Genomic DNA, 15,378 nt, shown 5'->3' on the forward strand with positions numbered 1-15,378 from the left:
TAAGGAGACTCCAGTGTCAACACACTTGTGCTTATCTTGTACTAAGTCTGTATGAAAAAAAAAAAAAAGCACATCTACAGAGTTCTTTAAACCATATTTAGGCTTACAGTGGAGTACAGTTTGACCACCTTGGTGTTACAGCTGTTATATCTCCAGGACCCAAATAACCTTGTTTTGATGCAATCGTATAAGGCAAGTGATGCAATGCATCACATCTATTAATTCTGAAGGACAATACCCATTTGCTTTAATTAGATCCACTTAACACCAAATACATGTTTTATTTCTAAAAAGGGAAGTAGAAAGGTAATTCTAAAGAGGAAAACTGTTCATAATCTATATATTTAGTCATCTTAAAATGGATTTAAAGTTACTCAGCCCTTCTCACTCTGTTGTTCAGCTGCTAGATCCAAAAGGCAAGTGAAACAATGGGGGGGGGGTTAGTTATACAAATATGAAGCTGTAGAGTGGGAGGTTGTCTTCAGAACTGTTTCCTATAACCTATAATTGGGTCTCTAAGGAAGTGTAAATTATGCCTGCAGCTTGAGCTGTAGCTAATGCTCTCTGAGAATAATTATTCTGATGGTTGTTGGAAGAAAAAGAGCGTCAGTATAGGTGCAACATGTGCACAGGAAGTATAAATGTGGTGTGTATGATAGCTCCACTGTTTGTTTCTTTATGCTAATCAATTCTCATGATGATAATAGGTTAATTATCTGCCTTGATTTATTTCCGAGACAACCAGCTTGAGGGTTCTTTCTGTTTAAACCTGACCAGACTAGAAGACCTTGAAACAAAACTGTGAGCTGTGGCTTTTGGTGTTCAAAAGGTCTTTGTACTCCGTTTCCATACGTGGTGGAGAGGTTACAGTTTGCACTTTCAGAGATGATTACTGCAAATCATCCACAGCTCTGTCACTTACAAATTAGATTGCTACAATATAGGTGGAGTAAAAACCTGAGAGCACTCAGAAATTGTATTTCTTTCTTTATTTGTGCTTCTACAAAGCAACACTCTGTATGAAGGTCATTACCTTGATGTCTGCTTACTATCCCCTGGGTCTGATGCAGCGTGGCAACTGTCATTAACAGAAATGAAAGTGCTGTGGGATGTGAGAGATCCGACCTGTGGGGAACTAGGGCTTGAACAGTATATGCCAGAACCGTGGTTTTTTCCTGAAAGCTGGTTTTTGGATATCCCAGGTGTGGTGTTGGAGTGTCCAGACTGGGTATCTGTGTCTGACTATTGGATCCCACTGCCTTTGAATTTCCATTTTCCCCAACCAGCTGTCTAGTTACTATTGCTGATGGGAGTGTGAGAGTGGAAATAAACACGTGGCTTATGAAAAAGGGCTGCAAAGCAATTCCGCAAAGTAAACATCCACTGCTGAAGCTCAGAGATGTGTGTATATAAACATAACACACACACAGAGATATGTCCGTGCGCATGTCGCTTTCTAGTGCTGGTGGCTTTTGTAGTGGTGTTCAAGTGCATTAGCCTACTATGGGTGGTAGTTAAAGGACTAGTGGAGTCCTGGAAGGATGTAGGTGTAGGACTATTCCTCCACATCCCTCATGTGATGAAGCTTCATCTGAGTGTGTTCAATACAATGTGGTCTTCAGTGGTTGTTCAGTACTAGCTGATAACTCAAATACACTGAGAATAGCTTATATGTGGTTTATCCTGCATATAATTCTGAAATAGGGTTTTATTCTGCATATCACAATGAAACGGGGCTTAAATTCAACATTAGGGTCCTTGCTAGCCTTTCTAAATTCATGGTCATCTCTTTAGCAGTGAAATGTGATGTCATAAATAATGATTTCAAATGATAAACAGCAGGAGGTAATGAACTTCTAAAAATAATTTATGCAAATGTTCCTACCTCCTTCCTACCAATATAATTTCCATACAAAAATAGAGCATGTCAACAGTTCTCTTAGCTTTTTGCTACTTCTAGAGGTTTTGATAACAATAATGGACTTCATTTGGGCATCACGATTTCACCATGGCTGAATTTGGCTTCTGATCTCTTAATATGTAAACTGTTGTTTGAATCCTGTAATTCCATGTTGAATTGCTATTTAGATCCAGAAATTGCATCATTCTCATGCGTACAAACAGTGAGTCTCTAGGGCTTCTGACTACTCTTCCCTTCACCCACAGTGCTGTAATGATGATATATTTAAATGAGCTGTCTGCAAAGTACAGGTTCTTAAAACAAATTAACAATGTTGTTTAGAGGCAGAGGTAAGGTAGGAAGGCAAGAAAAACATTTAGGGAATGGTCTGCAAAATGTACCATGGGAGTGAATGGCGTTTTAAGACCTGCTGCTACCTGCATCTGGAAAAGTTCTTCTCTTTCCTTCTGCGCACTTGCTCCAGGTTACTCTGAGGACTGAGTGAAGACCCAGACAAGAAGGGAAGTAGGATGCTGCTATTCATTCTCACGATGGGATTTTATTCCACCACTTCAGGAAAAATACAACCAAGGCAAGTTAACAGAGGTCTGAATGAATCTGAGAGGCAAGGGCAAGAAAGAAGGCAAGAGAAAAAAAAAAATGCACCTTGTAGTGTCCCGGTACATCTTTCTGCCCTGCTGATTTGTCAGCATTTCTGGCTGAAGAAAATATAGCCCCAGAAAATAGCCCCAGATAGTCTGTGAAAGGTGTAGCGATTTCAATCTGCAGTACGGCAAAGCCTGATTCCAGGGAGCACATTGTGTGTGCAGTTCTGCTTAATAACTGCACGCTCCCCGACACAAGCGACTTTGCGTGTAGCTCTCTAAGTGACTGTTTATCCAGAGGACAGGTAAGGGGTTTCTAGGAAATTGTACTTTACTGGTGATGTGCACTCTGAGCACAAGCACAGCATATTGCGCTCGCTTTGTATTGTTGAAGTAGCTGCTGCTTGTGGCTATTTGTAAATACGTATGTAAGGTTTCCTTAATTTCAGGGTAATTGCTTCACAAACCATTCTGTAGTGTATTTATTATGCCAAGCTATCATCAGATTCTTTTGGGAATTTATATTGAAAAAGGTTGGGCATTTCCAGGGAGCACAGGTTTTTATTAAATAGAAAAGGAATCAAATAAGAAGCCCAATTAGCTGAACAAGTATGATCTCCGAAGCTACCACATTCAGGGAATCCCTCTTTTAGCAAGATGCAAATCTGTCTCCTGTGCTTTTAATAAAATCTTAAATATAGAATTCAGTATTGGGACAGGCAAGAAGGTGCTTACTGATGAGTCCTCCTACAAGCAGAAGACTACTTCCAATACAGTATTGCCATGGTGTCCCCATTATTTTTCCTGTTAACTGTTACGCTCTTTGTTCTGATTTTTTTATTAAGCTGAAGGCTATACATGTCTTATGTTCATTTCAAGGGAGTTTTAGATTTGAAATAACTATAATTCAGTTACTTGGATATTCGAGACGGACTTTGACGTTTACACAATCAAAGCTGTACTTGATGGTCTAATACAAAGTTCTGACCTCTGTGTGTGCGACTTGCTCCCGGTGTATCTCTGGAACAACACTGATTTCAGTAGCATAACTTGGATCTAAAACCTGGGAAAAAAAATGTCCCATGGCATCCAGGGCATCAATTTAGATATTTCCTAACATTAATCAGCAGTAATGTCACCTACCTCCAAAATCATGACTGTTCCATATTTCTTAATACCACTGTATTTCTCAATATATTTAAGGAGGCTTTTGTGCAGAACTGAAATCCATGCATTTTGTACTTCACTGGTTTGTAACAAATTAGCAGAACTTAAAGTTCACATGAACGCACCTGAGGCCACGAGCATTCCATTAAATATTATTCAGTTGGTATAATTTGATTTAACATTCTGCACTAACTGAATAGTGCTGAAATGTAATAAAATAGTAACTTCAATATTAACTTTTTTTACCTTATGTGGTGTGTAGACAGAAGTTGTCCTTGCTGTGGCAAAGTTCAGAGCACTGCTTTTGTTTCCCAGTAAGCAGCTGTTCCTGGAAATGTTTTGTGCAAGACTGTGTGCTCACCCATGTGGCACGTAGATGAAGGAATAACTGTGAGTCATGCATTTCTTTCTTCAGAAAGTAACCTGTTGATAATTTCCCCTTTGGTCAATTTGTGGCATATTATGTAGTCCCAATATAGAGGTTTTCTCTCTGTATTAGCCAGATCAAGAACTGGCACTGCTTGGGCAATGCGGTTTTGGGAGTAAGAAACTGGTTCAAAGTCTCAAAGGGCTAGAGGCGATTCCCTGTGAAGTCAGTAGGTGGTTTCCTATCGACTGCACTGAGAATTAGAGCGTGTCCTGTGAGACCTGTTTGAAGTAGGTATTTTGCTTCCTAGTTTATCAATCAAAATGTATCTGTCTTTTTATTTCTGCTGCTGTTATAACTGTGTTGCTTTGTAAGGTGCTCACATGGAAACTTGGAAACTGTTTCACCTTCTAGGAATTAGCACTACAATTCACTGATGCTTGTAGTATGCACTATTTATGAGGAGTAGGAGGGCAATGTCTGTATAACACATCTTGTGTTAGGTTCTGCAGTGCTCCTACTGTTTTTACATTTCTATAGAGAACCAAGCTGTTAACGGATATCTAAAAGACACACACAACCATAATTTGGGAGAGCGTGGAGAGGTTTCAGTGTGACTAATATAAAAGAATTCTGTTGTCCTAGAGTGTAACATATGAAGGTGATTAGCTACAAATGTTGTAGGTAAATAAGATACCTTTTCAGCTGCGTTCCTTATATTAAAGATGCAAAGTAGAGGAAGAGTTTAAAAGACTTCTACAGCTTTCTGCCATCATGGGCATCTTTATCAGATGAATTTTAACCTCTTTGTAACTCCTGTCACCAGAACACACTCAAACAAGACTCAAGTTATGCGCTCAGAAGACGAGCAAAGCATTGGCAATTGCTTGCATTCCCTTTCCCTTGGGGTGACTGGTAGCTGAGTAGCACAGGCACCTGCAGATACCACCTGTTCCTTCTCATGTCTACCTGAACACTCAGTGTTGTATGAAATGCACAGTCCAAACAAGTGTGAGGTAGACCATAGTCTGCCACTTGGACCCCCAGTCACAATTCTGTTCTAAATACCACCTCGGAAAATAGTGAACAATGTACTTTTATAAAAAGATTTGGGCTAAAAAAGACCTAAACCTCATGGAAGTGGTTCTTAGTAAGATGTCCTCTTCAAGGGAGATGTAACAGAACTCAAAGTTTCTTCAAAACATTTATGAATGAAAGTGAATGTATTCAGACATCTGACTCTATACTGCGTTTGTCAGAAGTGGTAATGTAGGAAGGGTTTGGGGTTTGTGTGGCTCTGTCAATGTAAAGTGCTGCTGTTAAAATAACAGTAGCCCAGTTCTGAAAATGGGAGACATTCAGGGTTAAAATTGTGCACCTGGCCAGGGACTGCAGGAGCCATGTCCGGAGGGCAGGTAATACTAAGCACCTGATAACTGTCTAATGCAAGAAGTATTAGGCATAGTAAGATTTAATTGATCTACAGGCCACACTCCTCATTAAAAATAATTTTAGTTAAGGAAAAGAACACATTGAACGTTGTCAGTCTAATAGAAAGTTGTCACTGATCTTGCTTTTAAAATCTTGCTTTAAGTGAGTTTGCATCATTTAGTCATGGAAAATACTGCTGTTAGTTATCATAAACAGATCACTTGGCAAGGTGAGCATAGTACTGAAATTACGATCTCAACAGAATGGAAAAACTTAGATAAAAAAAAGATTTGATAAGATAAGGTAAAAATAGACTGACACACTACCACCATCTCTAAAGGACTGGATTCACATCTACAGTAGTTTGCAGAAATATGGTCAGAAACACGCACACTCCTTTTCAAAAAATAGAAGCACTAGACCTTCTAGAAAAATGTAAGTTCTAGCCCAAGAAGTCTTGGAGTGAAATAGCAGAGGTGCAATAATGCAGGTATACAGTTATGGACACCTTCTTGAACTGTTAGTTCTCAGCCCAGGCAAACATTAAGATTCATTACAGTTGGGCTCAGTAACTAATGAAGGTGGAGCCAGGTTTTGCTGCTCGTGCTGCTTGCTTCGCTTTGCTTTGCTTTAGGGGTGATCACGTTTTGCCACCTGTGGATTTGTTGTAATAGATGGTTTACAATTCTGACTTTTATTTGTGAAACTTTTTTTATCCTTTACCTTTATTCTGACTTGTTGCTTCTGCTAGCAGCATGTTACTCCTCTTTCACTTCACTTGGATAGCACACTGCACTGTAAAACTAGTATTAGGCAATGTGTGTTTTATGGTTTGATATACTGCTGGTAGTGTAAAGCTGGTCTAGAAGAACTGTAGCAAGTATCAGAAAGCACAAGTAGATCTGTAACAAGGAAATACAGTTTAAAGGGCAGCTCAGTTTTTATCAAAGCTGTAAGCCCTAATGAATTCATGGGAATTTGGACATGCAGATATCACTGATAAATACTGAAATAAGTCAACTGAACTATACTGTATTTCTAGGGATTTTGGTTTTTTGTTTTTCTTTCCTATGTATTGAACTAGATCTAGCCACAAGTAATTTATGGCTTGAAGAATGCCTTAGTTTCCTGGAACTAAGTGTGTTCGTGTGATGTAAAAAAGACAGCAATACTGAAGTGTGGTTTATATAATTTCCTGGTTCACATGGCTGGTGTGCATTGTTTTATTTGTGGTGGTTTTGTTTTTTTAAAAATTCAGGTATCCTTTCCTGCCCTGTGTGCAAACAGACCTGCTTTGCAAGGGATGTAGTTGAAAATTTCTTTCTCAAGGACTTTCCCACTGGTAATTCAGCTATGGCAAAGGTAAGTGAAAACCACTAAGTTGGGTGCCTTGTGAGTTGTTGAAACACTACCAAATGAACACTTTGAAAACAGAGCAAACTTTGTATTGAACAACAGACTGTCTTACAGTTTGCTTATGCAGCACTGTAATTACTTCACTCCTAGAGATGGATATGCTGCCTTCATAGCACTTTTTAAACTTTATTTGAAGAATGAGTGATTATATATACTTAAAATAGAGTCGATTAAAAAATATTGATACTAGTGGTGTAGGACTGGATCTGTGATGATCAATATATTAGGAAGATACTGAATTTCTCAGATTCCTCATTTGTCCCCTTTCTGCTCTCAACACAAAGTAAACAGAAGCAGGCTATTGGCTGAATGGTTACACCAAGATTACCCATTAGATCCTGTGGGCAATTATAATTTTCTGATTATCTGTTTTAATGGTAAAAAAGGTCACATCATATTTCAGTTTCCCATTGGGGAATGGATGCAAAGGGTAATTGGAAGGCATAGGATTACTACCTTGGCCTTGTGTTGACACTGCACATAGATGGATTTCACTTCTGTTAAATACCCAGTTAACAGGCAGGACTATTCTCACAGATTTTTAGTTGTTACTACTTTGGGTTGCGAGGGAGGGACAGATAAAGGTGTGTATTTCTGCCCCCTGTTACAAAACAATATTCTATTATTTGCATGAGTAAGATTGATTTCAGAATATGGTAGTATTACCTGTATCTGGGAGTTAAAAAGAGGTGAAAACTTGTCAAAACTATTCTGTAATCTGCTGACTGCGTTATCCAAAGTGTGATCCAAAACAAGGGAAGAGTAACAAAGAAGCAGGGATGCTGGACTTCACCTTCTGAACCAGCTCCTGGATCTCAGTCTGTCTCTTTTGCACTTTTGATTCCTAAGTAAACTAGATAGCCACATTGGATATTCAGTTTCAGGGCCTTTGGGTGGAGTGGAACACTTTTTCCATAATGTAGGACAGAAGATACATCTTTTCACTCCTCTTAACTCCTGTAGGGGCAGCAACAATTTGTAGGTCAGTTCTGTCCCATGCGGAAGGCTTGAAACGGCTTTAAAATGTGCAAGTGACTTGCCCAGTGACATCATTGCAAAAAAGTAGGAGGGGATGTACTACTTCTCTGACAGTCATTTCTGTGTTTCATTTTCTCCGTTGTTAAAAAGAAAAGAACATGTAACCTAATACATTGGAGGGTTCTGGGGAAATTAAAAAATTAATGCAAGCAAAATGTGTTGACATCTTCAGGTGTAAGGTGCTTGAAGAGTGCAACATAACTTTCAGACTCTAAAACAGTCTATTCACATGCACTCTTCAAAGAAACAAGAAAATTCATACGATATTGCTGAATGTTTAGAATGCATTTATTATACTGGGATTTCTTAATTACCATTACCTTTCAATGAAAATTTGTGTAGAAAGGAAATTAAATGAGAATATCTGATACCTTCAAAAGCACTAGATTATTTTTTCAAACCTTCTTTAAAAGAAGGTTTTTCTTTTCTGTAATCCCTCAGGAGTCCTAAGAGCAGTTCAGTAAAGCAGATTTCTCACTGGAGCATAGGAGTATCCTAGAGGGACTCGCGAGCCTTCCTCATAGTTTTTGGCTTACTTCCTTTTTATTAACAGTTAAGTCAAGTCATGTACCAGTGAAGGTTGCTTACTGTCTTTTAACCACCATTGCCCCCCCCAAACTAAAGCCACAGTGTCACCATCAGTGATATCAAAAGGAGAAGCACCAGCTCATCCAACTGAGACACAGCTGAACTGCCATAATTTTCTTAATTTACCTCATACGTTCAAATGGGAATCTGTCAAGGCTTGTAACAAAGTGTTTGGAAGCAAGATGTTTCTCAGTGTGTGAGATAGTGAAGCATAAATGATAGAATGTGCTATATACCAGCAGCAGGAGTTTCAAAAATATGCAATTCAGAATCTCTTGCGCAAAAGCCCATTTCCACATCGTGAATAATGTAACTCTGGGAACACTCTATGCTCTGCAACTTAGAAGTAATGTTAACACAGTACAGTGTCAATATAAGTTCTAGACAGACTGACAGCTGAATGGTTACAGGTAAACCTGTGGTTAAGCACTTTTGGTTATTGCAGGCAAGGCAGAGCATCCCTCAACTTTTAACCTGTTCCCTAAGCTGGCCCTTCATGGGTACATTTTAAATTAGGCACTTCTTTTTATATAACAAGCTTTGCTTCCCAGAATAAATACCCTTGCATTTTGGTTATATAAATGAGATTAGGCTTTTTGGTTTAAATTATTACATGTACCTTTTGGAAAACATAAGCAAATGGCTAAAATAGCACAAATACTTCCCTGCCTAGACAATCAAACACATTTAAAAATTTGCTTTGTTGTTTATTGTCAAGAATTGCCCAATCTCTTTGAAAAAGATTGGGAATACTTAGAAACTCTTGAGCAATGGGTCGATAAGAGACCTGTTGTGAAATTCTAGCCCCACTGAAAGGAATGCTAAAATTTAAATTAATTTCAGCAGAACAAGAATTTTTCTTCTTGTGTTGAAGTGAATTAGAACTTGACTCACTTGTGTCTCAGAATTTAGGTGGATATAGATGTTCCACTTAATGTTAAAGCCATGATTTAAAACTAAGATGACCAGTAAAGAACTGTGATTGTTCTTCCTTCAGGCATTCTATTCTCTGAGACACCGTGAAGAGAAACTCTTCTATTAAATTCACCAAGGCTTGCATCAGGGCCTATGTGCTGAGCGCATGCTGCTATATCCTTCTCTTCTTGTTTCCCATCAGAATAGTTGGGATGCAATCGTAACTGAACTGAATTGAAGATAAGCTGATGCCCAGCAGAAAGGACACCATAGGAAGTAATTTTGCCATCGATTATTAGTTGCTTGAGTAGCCCTGAGCAGTAGCAATATTCAGGAACTATGCATAAGTACATTAGGTATATTGTAACCTTGTAGGAAATGTTTGAATTTTATAAACTGATGGCAAAGTTTTTATGCTTTGATGATAAAATTACATCACTATGTTCACGCTGCCCATTAGTACCTATCTGTGGCTATGGTAAGTCAAAAACATTAATATTAGGAATTTTCAAACAAGGTATTTTATGCCTAGTGCAAATCCTTTTTAAAAGAAGTATCATTATAGCTATCTTGAAGTAACTCTTGAGTTCATTCTGGATACCAAAGATCAAATTACACACTTCATTTACATGCTGCTTTATTCATTTCCCCCTTAGTGACACTTCCAGACAGCATGGCCTATATAACAAAGGGCACTTCCTAAATTGTTGAATCAATAGAGATGATGATAGTTAAGGTTTCCAGTTATTCTCATGTTCCCGTGTCTTATGTTTCCAGTTCAACACATGTGATATCAATACATAAATTGAGCTCATTTCTTGTCAGGTCCATAGAGAATAGGAACTGAGTTTTTATTTAATAGTATGTGGCTGTCCCCATATTGTTATCTAAATTGCCTTACCATTGGCATGTTTTATGTGTTTTTCTGACAGTTACACTGTATCAGAGTGGTTCATACAATGCTAAAGCAAATAGAGTAAGCTTTAATTTTAAATAAAGAAATGTCAATTTAGAGTAGCTCTGTTGAAGTTGCTCTGATTTATGTTTATACACATGAAAGCAGACGTGGATTCTGGCCTATAGATTTTTTAGTTTGTTAATAAATAATTAGTAACGGACAGAAATTAATGAATGACACTGAAATAATATGGTAAGAAATTAATGAATGACACTGAAACGATATGGTAAAATGCTTCTGTATAATGTGATTAGAAAGGATATGGTAGTTAGATTAAAAAACTTCTTGATGGGCTATATTTGACTCTTTAACATTTCACGTATTTACTTGGCAACCTAGATTATCTTTTCTGAGGTAGAAAATATATCCATCTGTCTGAATATATATACATACATATATATATATATAAGGTGTACACTCATTTGATGTGGTAAAGCCATCAGTAAGTAGTACAACTCTAACGGAAAGGGATTACAAAGCACACCACTCATTTTCAAAAGTAACTTTTAACCTAACCCTCCTTAACTGAAATCAGAGAAGTCTTATTTCATAGTTTTATGGCTTTTTCAGTTCACAAGAAACAAGTCATTATGATTATTTCTTCTGACTTCACGTGTAACATGGACCCTAGAACTTTGCTGAATAATTCTTGCATCATGTCATAATTATGCTTGATTTTGCTAGAGCAAGGAAAGAGAACAACAATAACCAGACTCTTAAAATCACTCGAATTGCATTAATCTGAGGAAGAAAAATATTAAGTTTACCAATCTGAATCAATCTATTAAAGAACAGTTTGTACAGCTAATTTGTTATCCTTGTATGTAATTGCACTTTTTGTTCTTAGAGCTGCTCCACATGTAAAGAGAAGAGACCTGCTCACAGTCTCTGTACAAGCTGCAATAAGTGGTTATGCAGCTCGTGTACAGAGGAACACAGACATGGCAAGAAAAGTGGAGACCGCTTCCTGTCTGTATCCCTGAAGGGCTGCACAGGTACTGAAGACACACTTTGAAATTTTGTTTCTTCTCATATCAGTTACTCAGTTGAAAAAGGAGCAGTTGCAGGCTCTGTGCCACAGACACTGTGCTCTGTGTGTGTGACTCAGAAGGATATGTATGTGTCAATGAGAGATTATGTAAACTTTTTTTCTATAACTTTAAGCCATTGCCACAATCAGCATTCCACAGTATTTGAAAAATCTTGTGTTTCACAGAGACTATCTTTTCCACATGCCTTTTCAGTCTGCGGAATGATGGGCTATGGTTTGTTAGGCTACAACAGCAACAGGCCTTGCCCTTTCAGTATTTCTGTCCTCTTTTCGGTAATTTCCTTTGGGAAACTACCATAAAGCAATTCCTGTACTTATGGAGAAGGTGCGGGAGGGAGAGTCACAGACAGCAAAAGGCTGTGATCACTGTAGGATGTTCCTTTTCTGGAGTGAAAAACGTTCCTGAGTGTGACCACTATATTGCCATCAGCAAGCTCAAATGAAGCCCACTGGCAAATATGTCTCATCCGTATACAATGATGATCCACAGAAAGGATTATCATCTCGTATTACTGCTCATTATTTTCTTGATTTATATGCCAGAAATCTGCTGAGGAGTATGCTAACCCAAATTTGTGTAAGCAATTGTAACCTAAAATAAGAGTTTTGCAATTTTGTACAATGATTTAAGTTTACACTTTGCTCACATATGAAGTTGTTTGTGCTGCACTATCATTATTCTTCATAAAGAAGTTGAAGGACCAAACAAGGAATAAACATAGGTGTAGTCCACTGATAATTATTTTTTTAATTTTTTTTTTATGATTTTGCTTGTAGAAGCCTATACTTTGGGCTTGCCATAGATGGAGTTCTTTGAAGTCCTGGGTGTTCATATCAAACAGAGTTTGAGGCACTTGAGACATGATACGCCGTTGCCAAGTAGAGTGTAAAAAAAAAAAAAAAAGTCTGTAAGAATAGTAATAATAAAAAAGCACAGATGACATTTAAATGTTTTCTGGGTCTTTTCTAGAGAATAATATAAACTGAAGTCCCCCCCAGTGCCCCCTCAAATGCCCTGACTGGATGGACAATATGTTTTTCTTCTTGAGTTGATTGCAAGATAAGGACTGTGGTTTTGAGACTGTAACTGTTTATAATTTCATTTCACTTTGAGTAGGATTACCAGCTCATGTTGTTGAGAAATAATGGTAAGAAAATATACCTGTGGCTTACTTGTGGTTTTGTGTGTACTATACAAATAAAAAGGTGCAAACACACAAACTGAAATGCTTTCTTATCTTTTTAGTCCTAAATTCTGTGTGCTGAAAAAAAAAAATGAACAAGGAGGTTAGTAGTGTGTATATAGGCTAGATAATCTAAAAAATTATTTTGGGATGTAATCTGTGCTTTTTAATTATTATTATTTATGTATATATTATTTATTTAGGACATAGATATCCCCTCAGGATATTTCAAAGAAAGCAAATGCTAAGATATACTAGAACTCAGGCTGACAATTTTTTTCTCTTTTCTTTTCTGGAAATAAAGCATCCTCTGCTTTCAGATTCAGTAGCCACCTTCAGTCTGTGTATAGTGCTTCTGAACAACAGCCACCTTCTTTGTAGGCCCTTGTAACCATTAAGAGACTCTCTATCCCATTGATCTTGCACCTTTAAGCTGTTCTGTCTTTTGCCATTTGCTTTACAAGGGCCAGACTTTCTCTTGTCATCTGAAAACTGTAAGATCCCCTGGGTCTGAAATGAAGTAAAGTAGAAAAAACCCCCACACTAAACGCATTCAATCCTGTTTATTCCTATTAATTTTGATAAACAATTTCTTCCTTGAATGGCAGAACTAACGGAGCCTGCCTTCACTGGGAAACCTTTCTTTCTGCTTCTTCCTTCATGATACACACCTGATCATCCCCTGCCATGCAGAGCCTGCAGCTCCCTGTCACAGCTCCCCATCCACCTGCCCTGCACATCCTCTTGCTTTCTTCCTGGGCCATTGGCTGCCTGCTGGGTGAGACCCAGCTCACACAGCTGAACAGCTGAGCTGGCTGCCAGACAGCACCCTTAGCCTAGTGACTCCTGAGGTCATGCTACAGACCAGTGTGCCAAATTAATGTGATTTTTGAGAACTTTACCCTTCGTTCATATTTGTATTTAGAAGTTAAGGCCATGAGGAGGAGCAGGACTAGGCTGGGACAGAAGAACGCCATATTGTATAAGAAGAAAATAATTTTAAAGTAGCCAGATTTCTTTTTCCTACTGGCTTGTCCTTTGTGAGTCTGAAGTAAAGGCCCATAAAACGAATGCTGCTGGTAGGGGATTCCCTGTGAGGGCTTCTTGGTATTGGAAATGACTCCATTCTTGTTTGGAAACAGCTTTATTTTATTCACCTCTACAGCATTCTGTAACATCTGGTAGCTTGTGGAGTAGAGTGGTTGTGATAGTTAAATGTCATTGTTTTGAACATGCTTATTGAGAACTGGAATGGAACGGGAAGTTATGGGAGTGGTCTATGGCACAATTGTTCAGCTAAAAACTGTTACTGAACTCCTACATTGAAAACCAGACCTTATTTTTTAAGCATAAAACCAGATAAATAGCACACAGTGGACATCACTTTGATTCACACTCACCACCACCACATTATTTCCCACTAAGTTGTATGGTTGCTCCAGTGTATTCTTCTTAGCTGAACCACTTCTAGAGGAACTGTCAAAAATACCAGTTCTCTCGTGAGTGCCAGACTATTACTGCTGGTTATGAACATGAAGAGATGCTGAGATCTGGTTCACAGATTGGTTAAACTGCACTACTTGCAGTTTTTCACAGACACTGATTTTTCCTAGCAGTGTTAAAAAAAAAAAAAAGGGCAACCCAAGAAAACCCTGAAAACTTTTTGGATCTGTGACCACAAGATGTGAAAATGTTGAAATCTGCTTCTGGAATGAATTTGCTGAGCACTGGAGAACTAGGTGCTGGGAACATGGGCCAAAGCTTTATGACCGGTTAAGCAGCAGTCTTGGAGAAATAATCTCTGAAGAACAAACCTTTCACTGGAGGGCTCTGCATTAGCACTAGGAATAAGTGAACTGTGTTAAGTTCAAAGTTTTGCAGGGCTCTTGAACCGCTTAAAGTCATAAAACCAGAACTTCTTCCTCCTTTAGTCCCAACTTTCTTAAAAGGACATTCAGTATTAGTACAGACTCTTTCCTTGTTAAGTGGAAATCTGTTCTTTTGCCAAAACTATGTTAGAAGTAACTGATCTGGTACTGACATACTATTTATAGGCTAGTGCACAAACTGAATAATTTACTCTTTGCTATACCATCCTTTTCTTTCAGTCTCTCAAGGTTAAGTATGAACCTATAAAATCAAAGTTTGAGTCATTGTGAATTATGCAAGTTGAGGGTGGACTCTTAGCCAAGATGAAATTGCTTTTCCAAAGTTGACATCAACTCGTCAGAGGAACAGAGATTTAAAACTTTCTGTTAATTATTCAAAGATCCACCTGAGATAAAGAAATTACAAGCTGTAGAAAATGGTGACTCAAGTGATGTTAATTCAGAATTTAGGGCAATTGAATTTTCCCCATTCTTCAAATGAGGTTCTTTTCAAGAAGTTAACACGGATAGTTGTGGTCAAGATGTCTGCTCCTAGAAGAAACAGGCTTGTGCTCTTGTTTAGCATCTGATTTGTAAGAATTCAATTTATTTTACTAACTGAAGAGTGTAGGTCTGAGCTGAGTATAAAGTAGGTCAAGAATACCATGGCTCAGTGGCAGTTCTCACTGATATGTCAATTGAATCAGGGAATTACTAGTGGCAGAGGCTGTGGGTCTGTGTTGTAATTAGATAGATAACATTGATTTTTATCCTTAGTTTGCATTTGAGATCTGCTTGTCTCTTAAATCTGACACAGTACTAAAAAGCCCACTGATTTCTCTGGGATGATTGCAATCACCCAAAGGCTAAAGAACCCTTCAGAGAGAGAA

At 38.1% G+C, this 15,378-nt stretch overlaps 1 protein-coding gene across 1 annotated transcript in view; it reads left to right on the forward strand.

Annotated features, from left to right (window-relative positions):
- The window catches only part of TRIM66 (tripartite motif containing 66), a 50,115-nt gene that overhangs the window by 4,073 nt on the left and 30,664 nt on the right, over window positions 1–15,378 (forward strand). Inside the window, exons 2-3 of the mRNA XM_059825998.1 lie at window positions 6,729–6,832; window positions 11,233–11,380. Of these exons, the coding sequence (XP_059681981.1) occupies window positions 6,729–6,832; window positions 11,233–11,380 (252 nt within the window). The remainder of the gene's footprint in view (window positions 1–6,728; window positions 6,833–11,232; window positions 11,381–15,378) is intronic.

The sequence above is a fragment of the Gavia stellata genome, chromosome 17 (genome assembly GCF_030936135.1).
Source record: "Gavia stellata isolate bGavSte3 chromosome 17, bGavSte3.hap2, whole genome shotgun sequence".
Classification (NCBI taxonomy): Eukaryota; Metazoa; Chordata; class Aves; order Gaviiformes; family Gaviidae; genus Gavia; species Gavia stellata.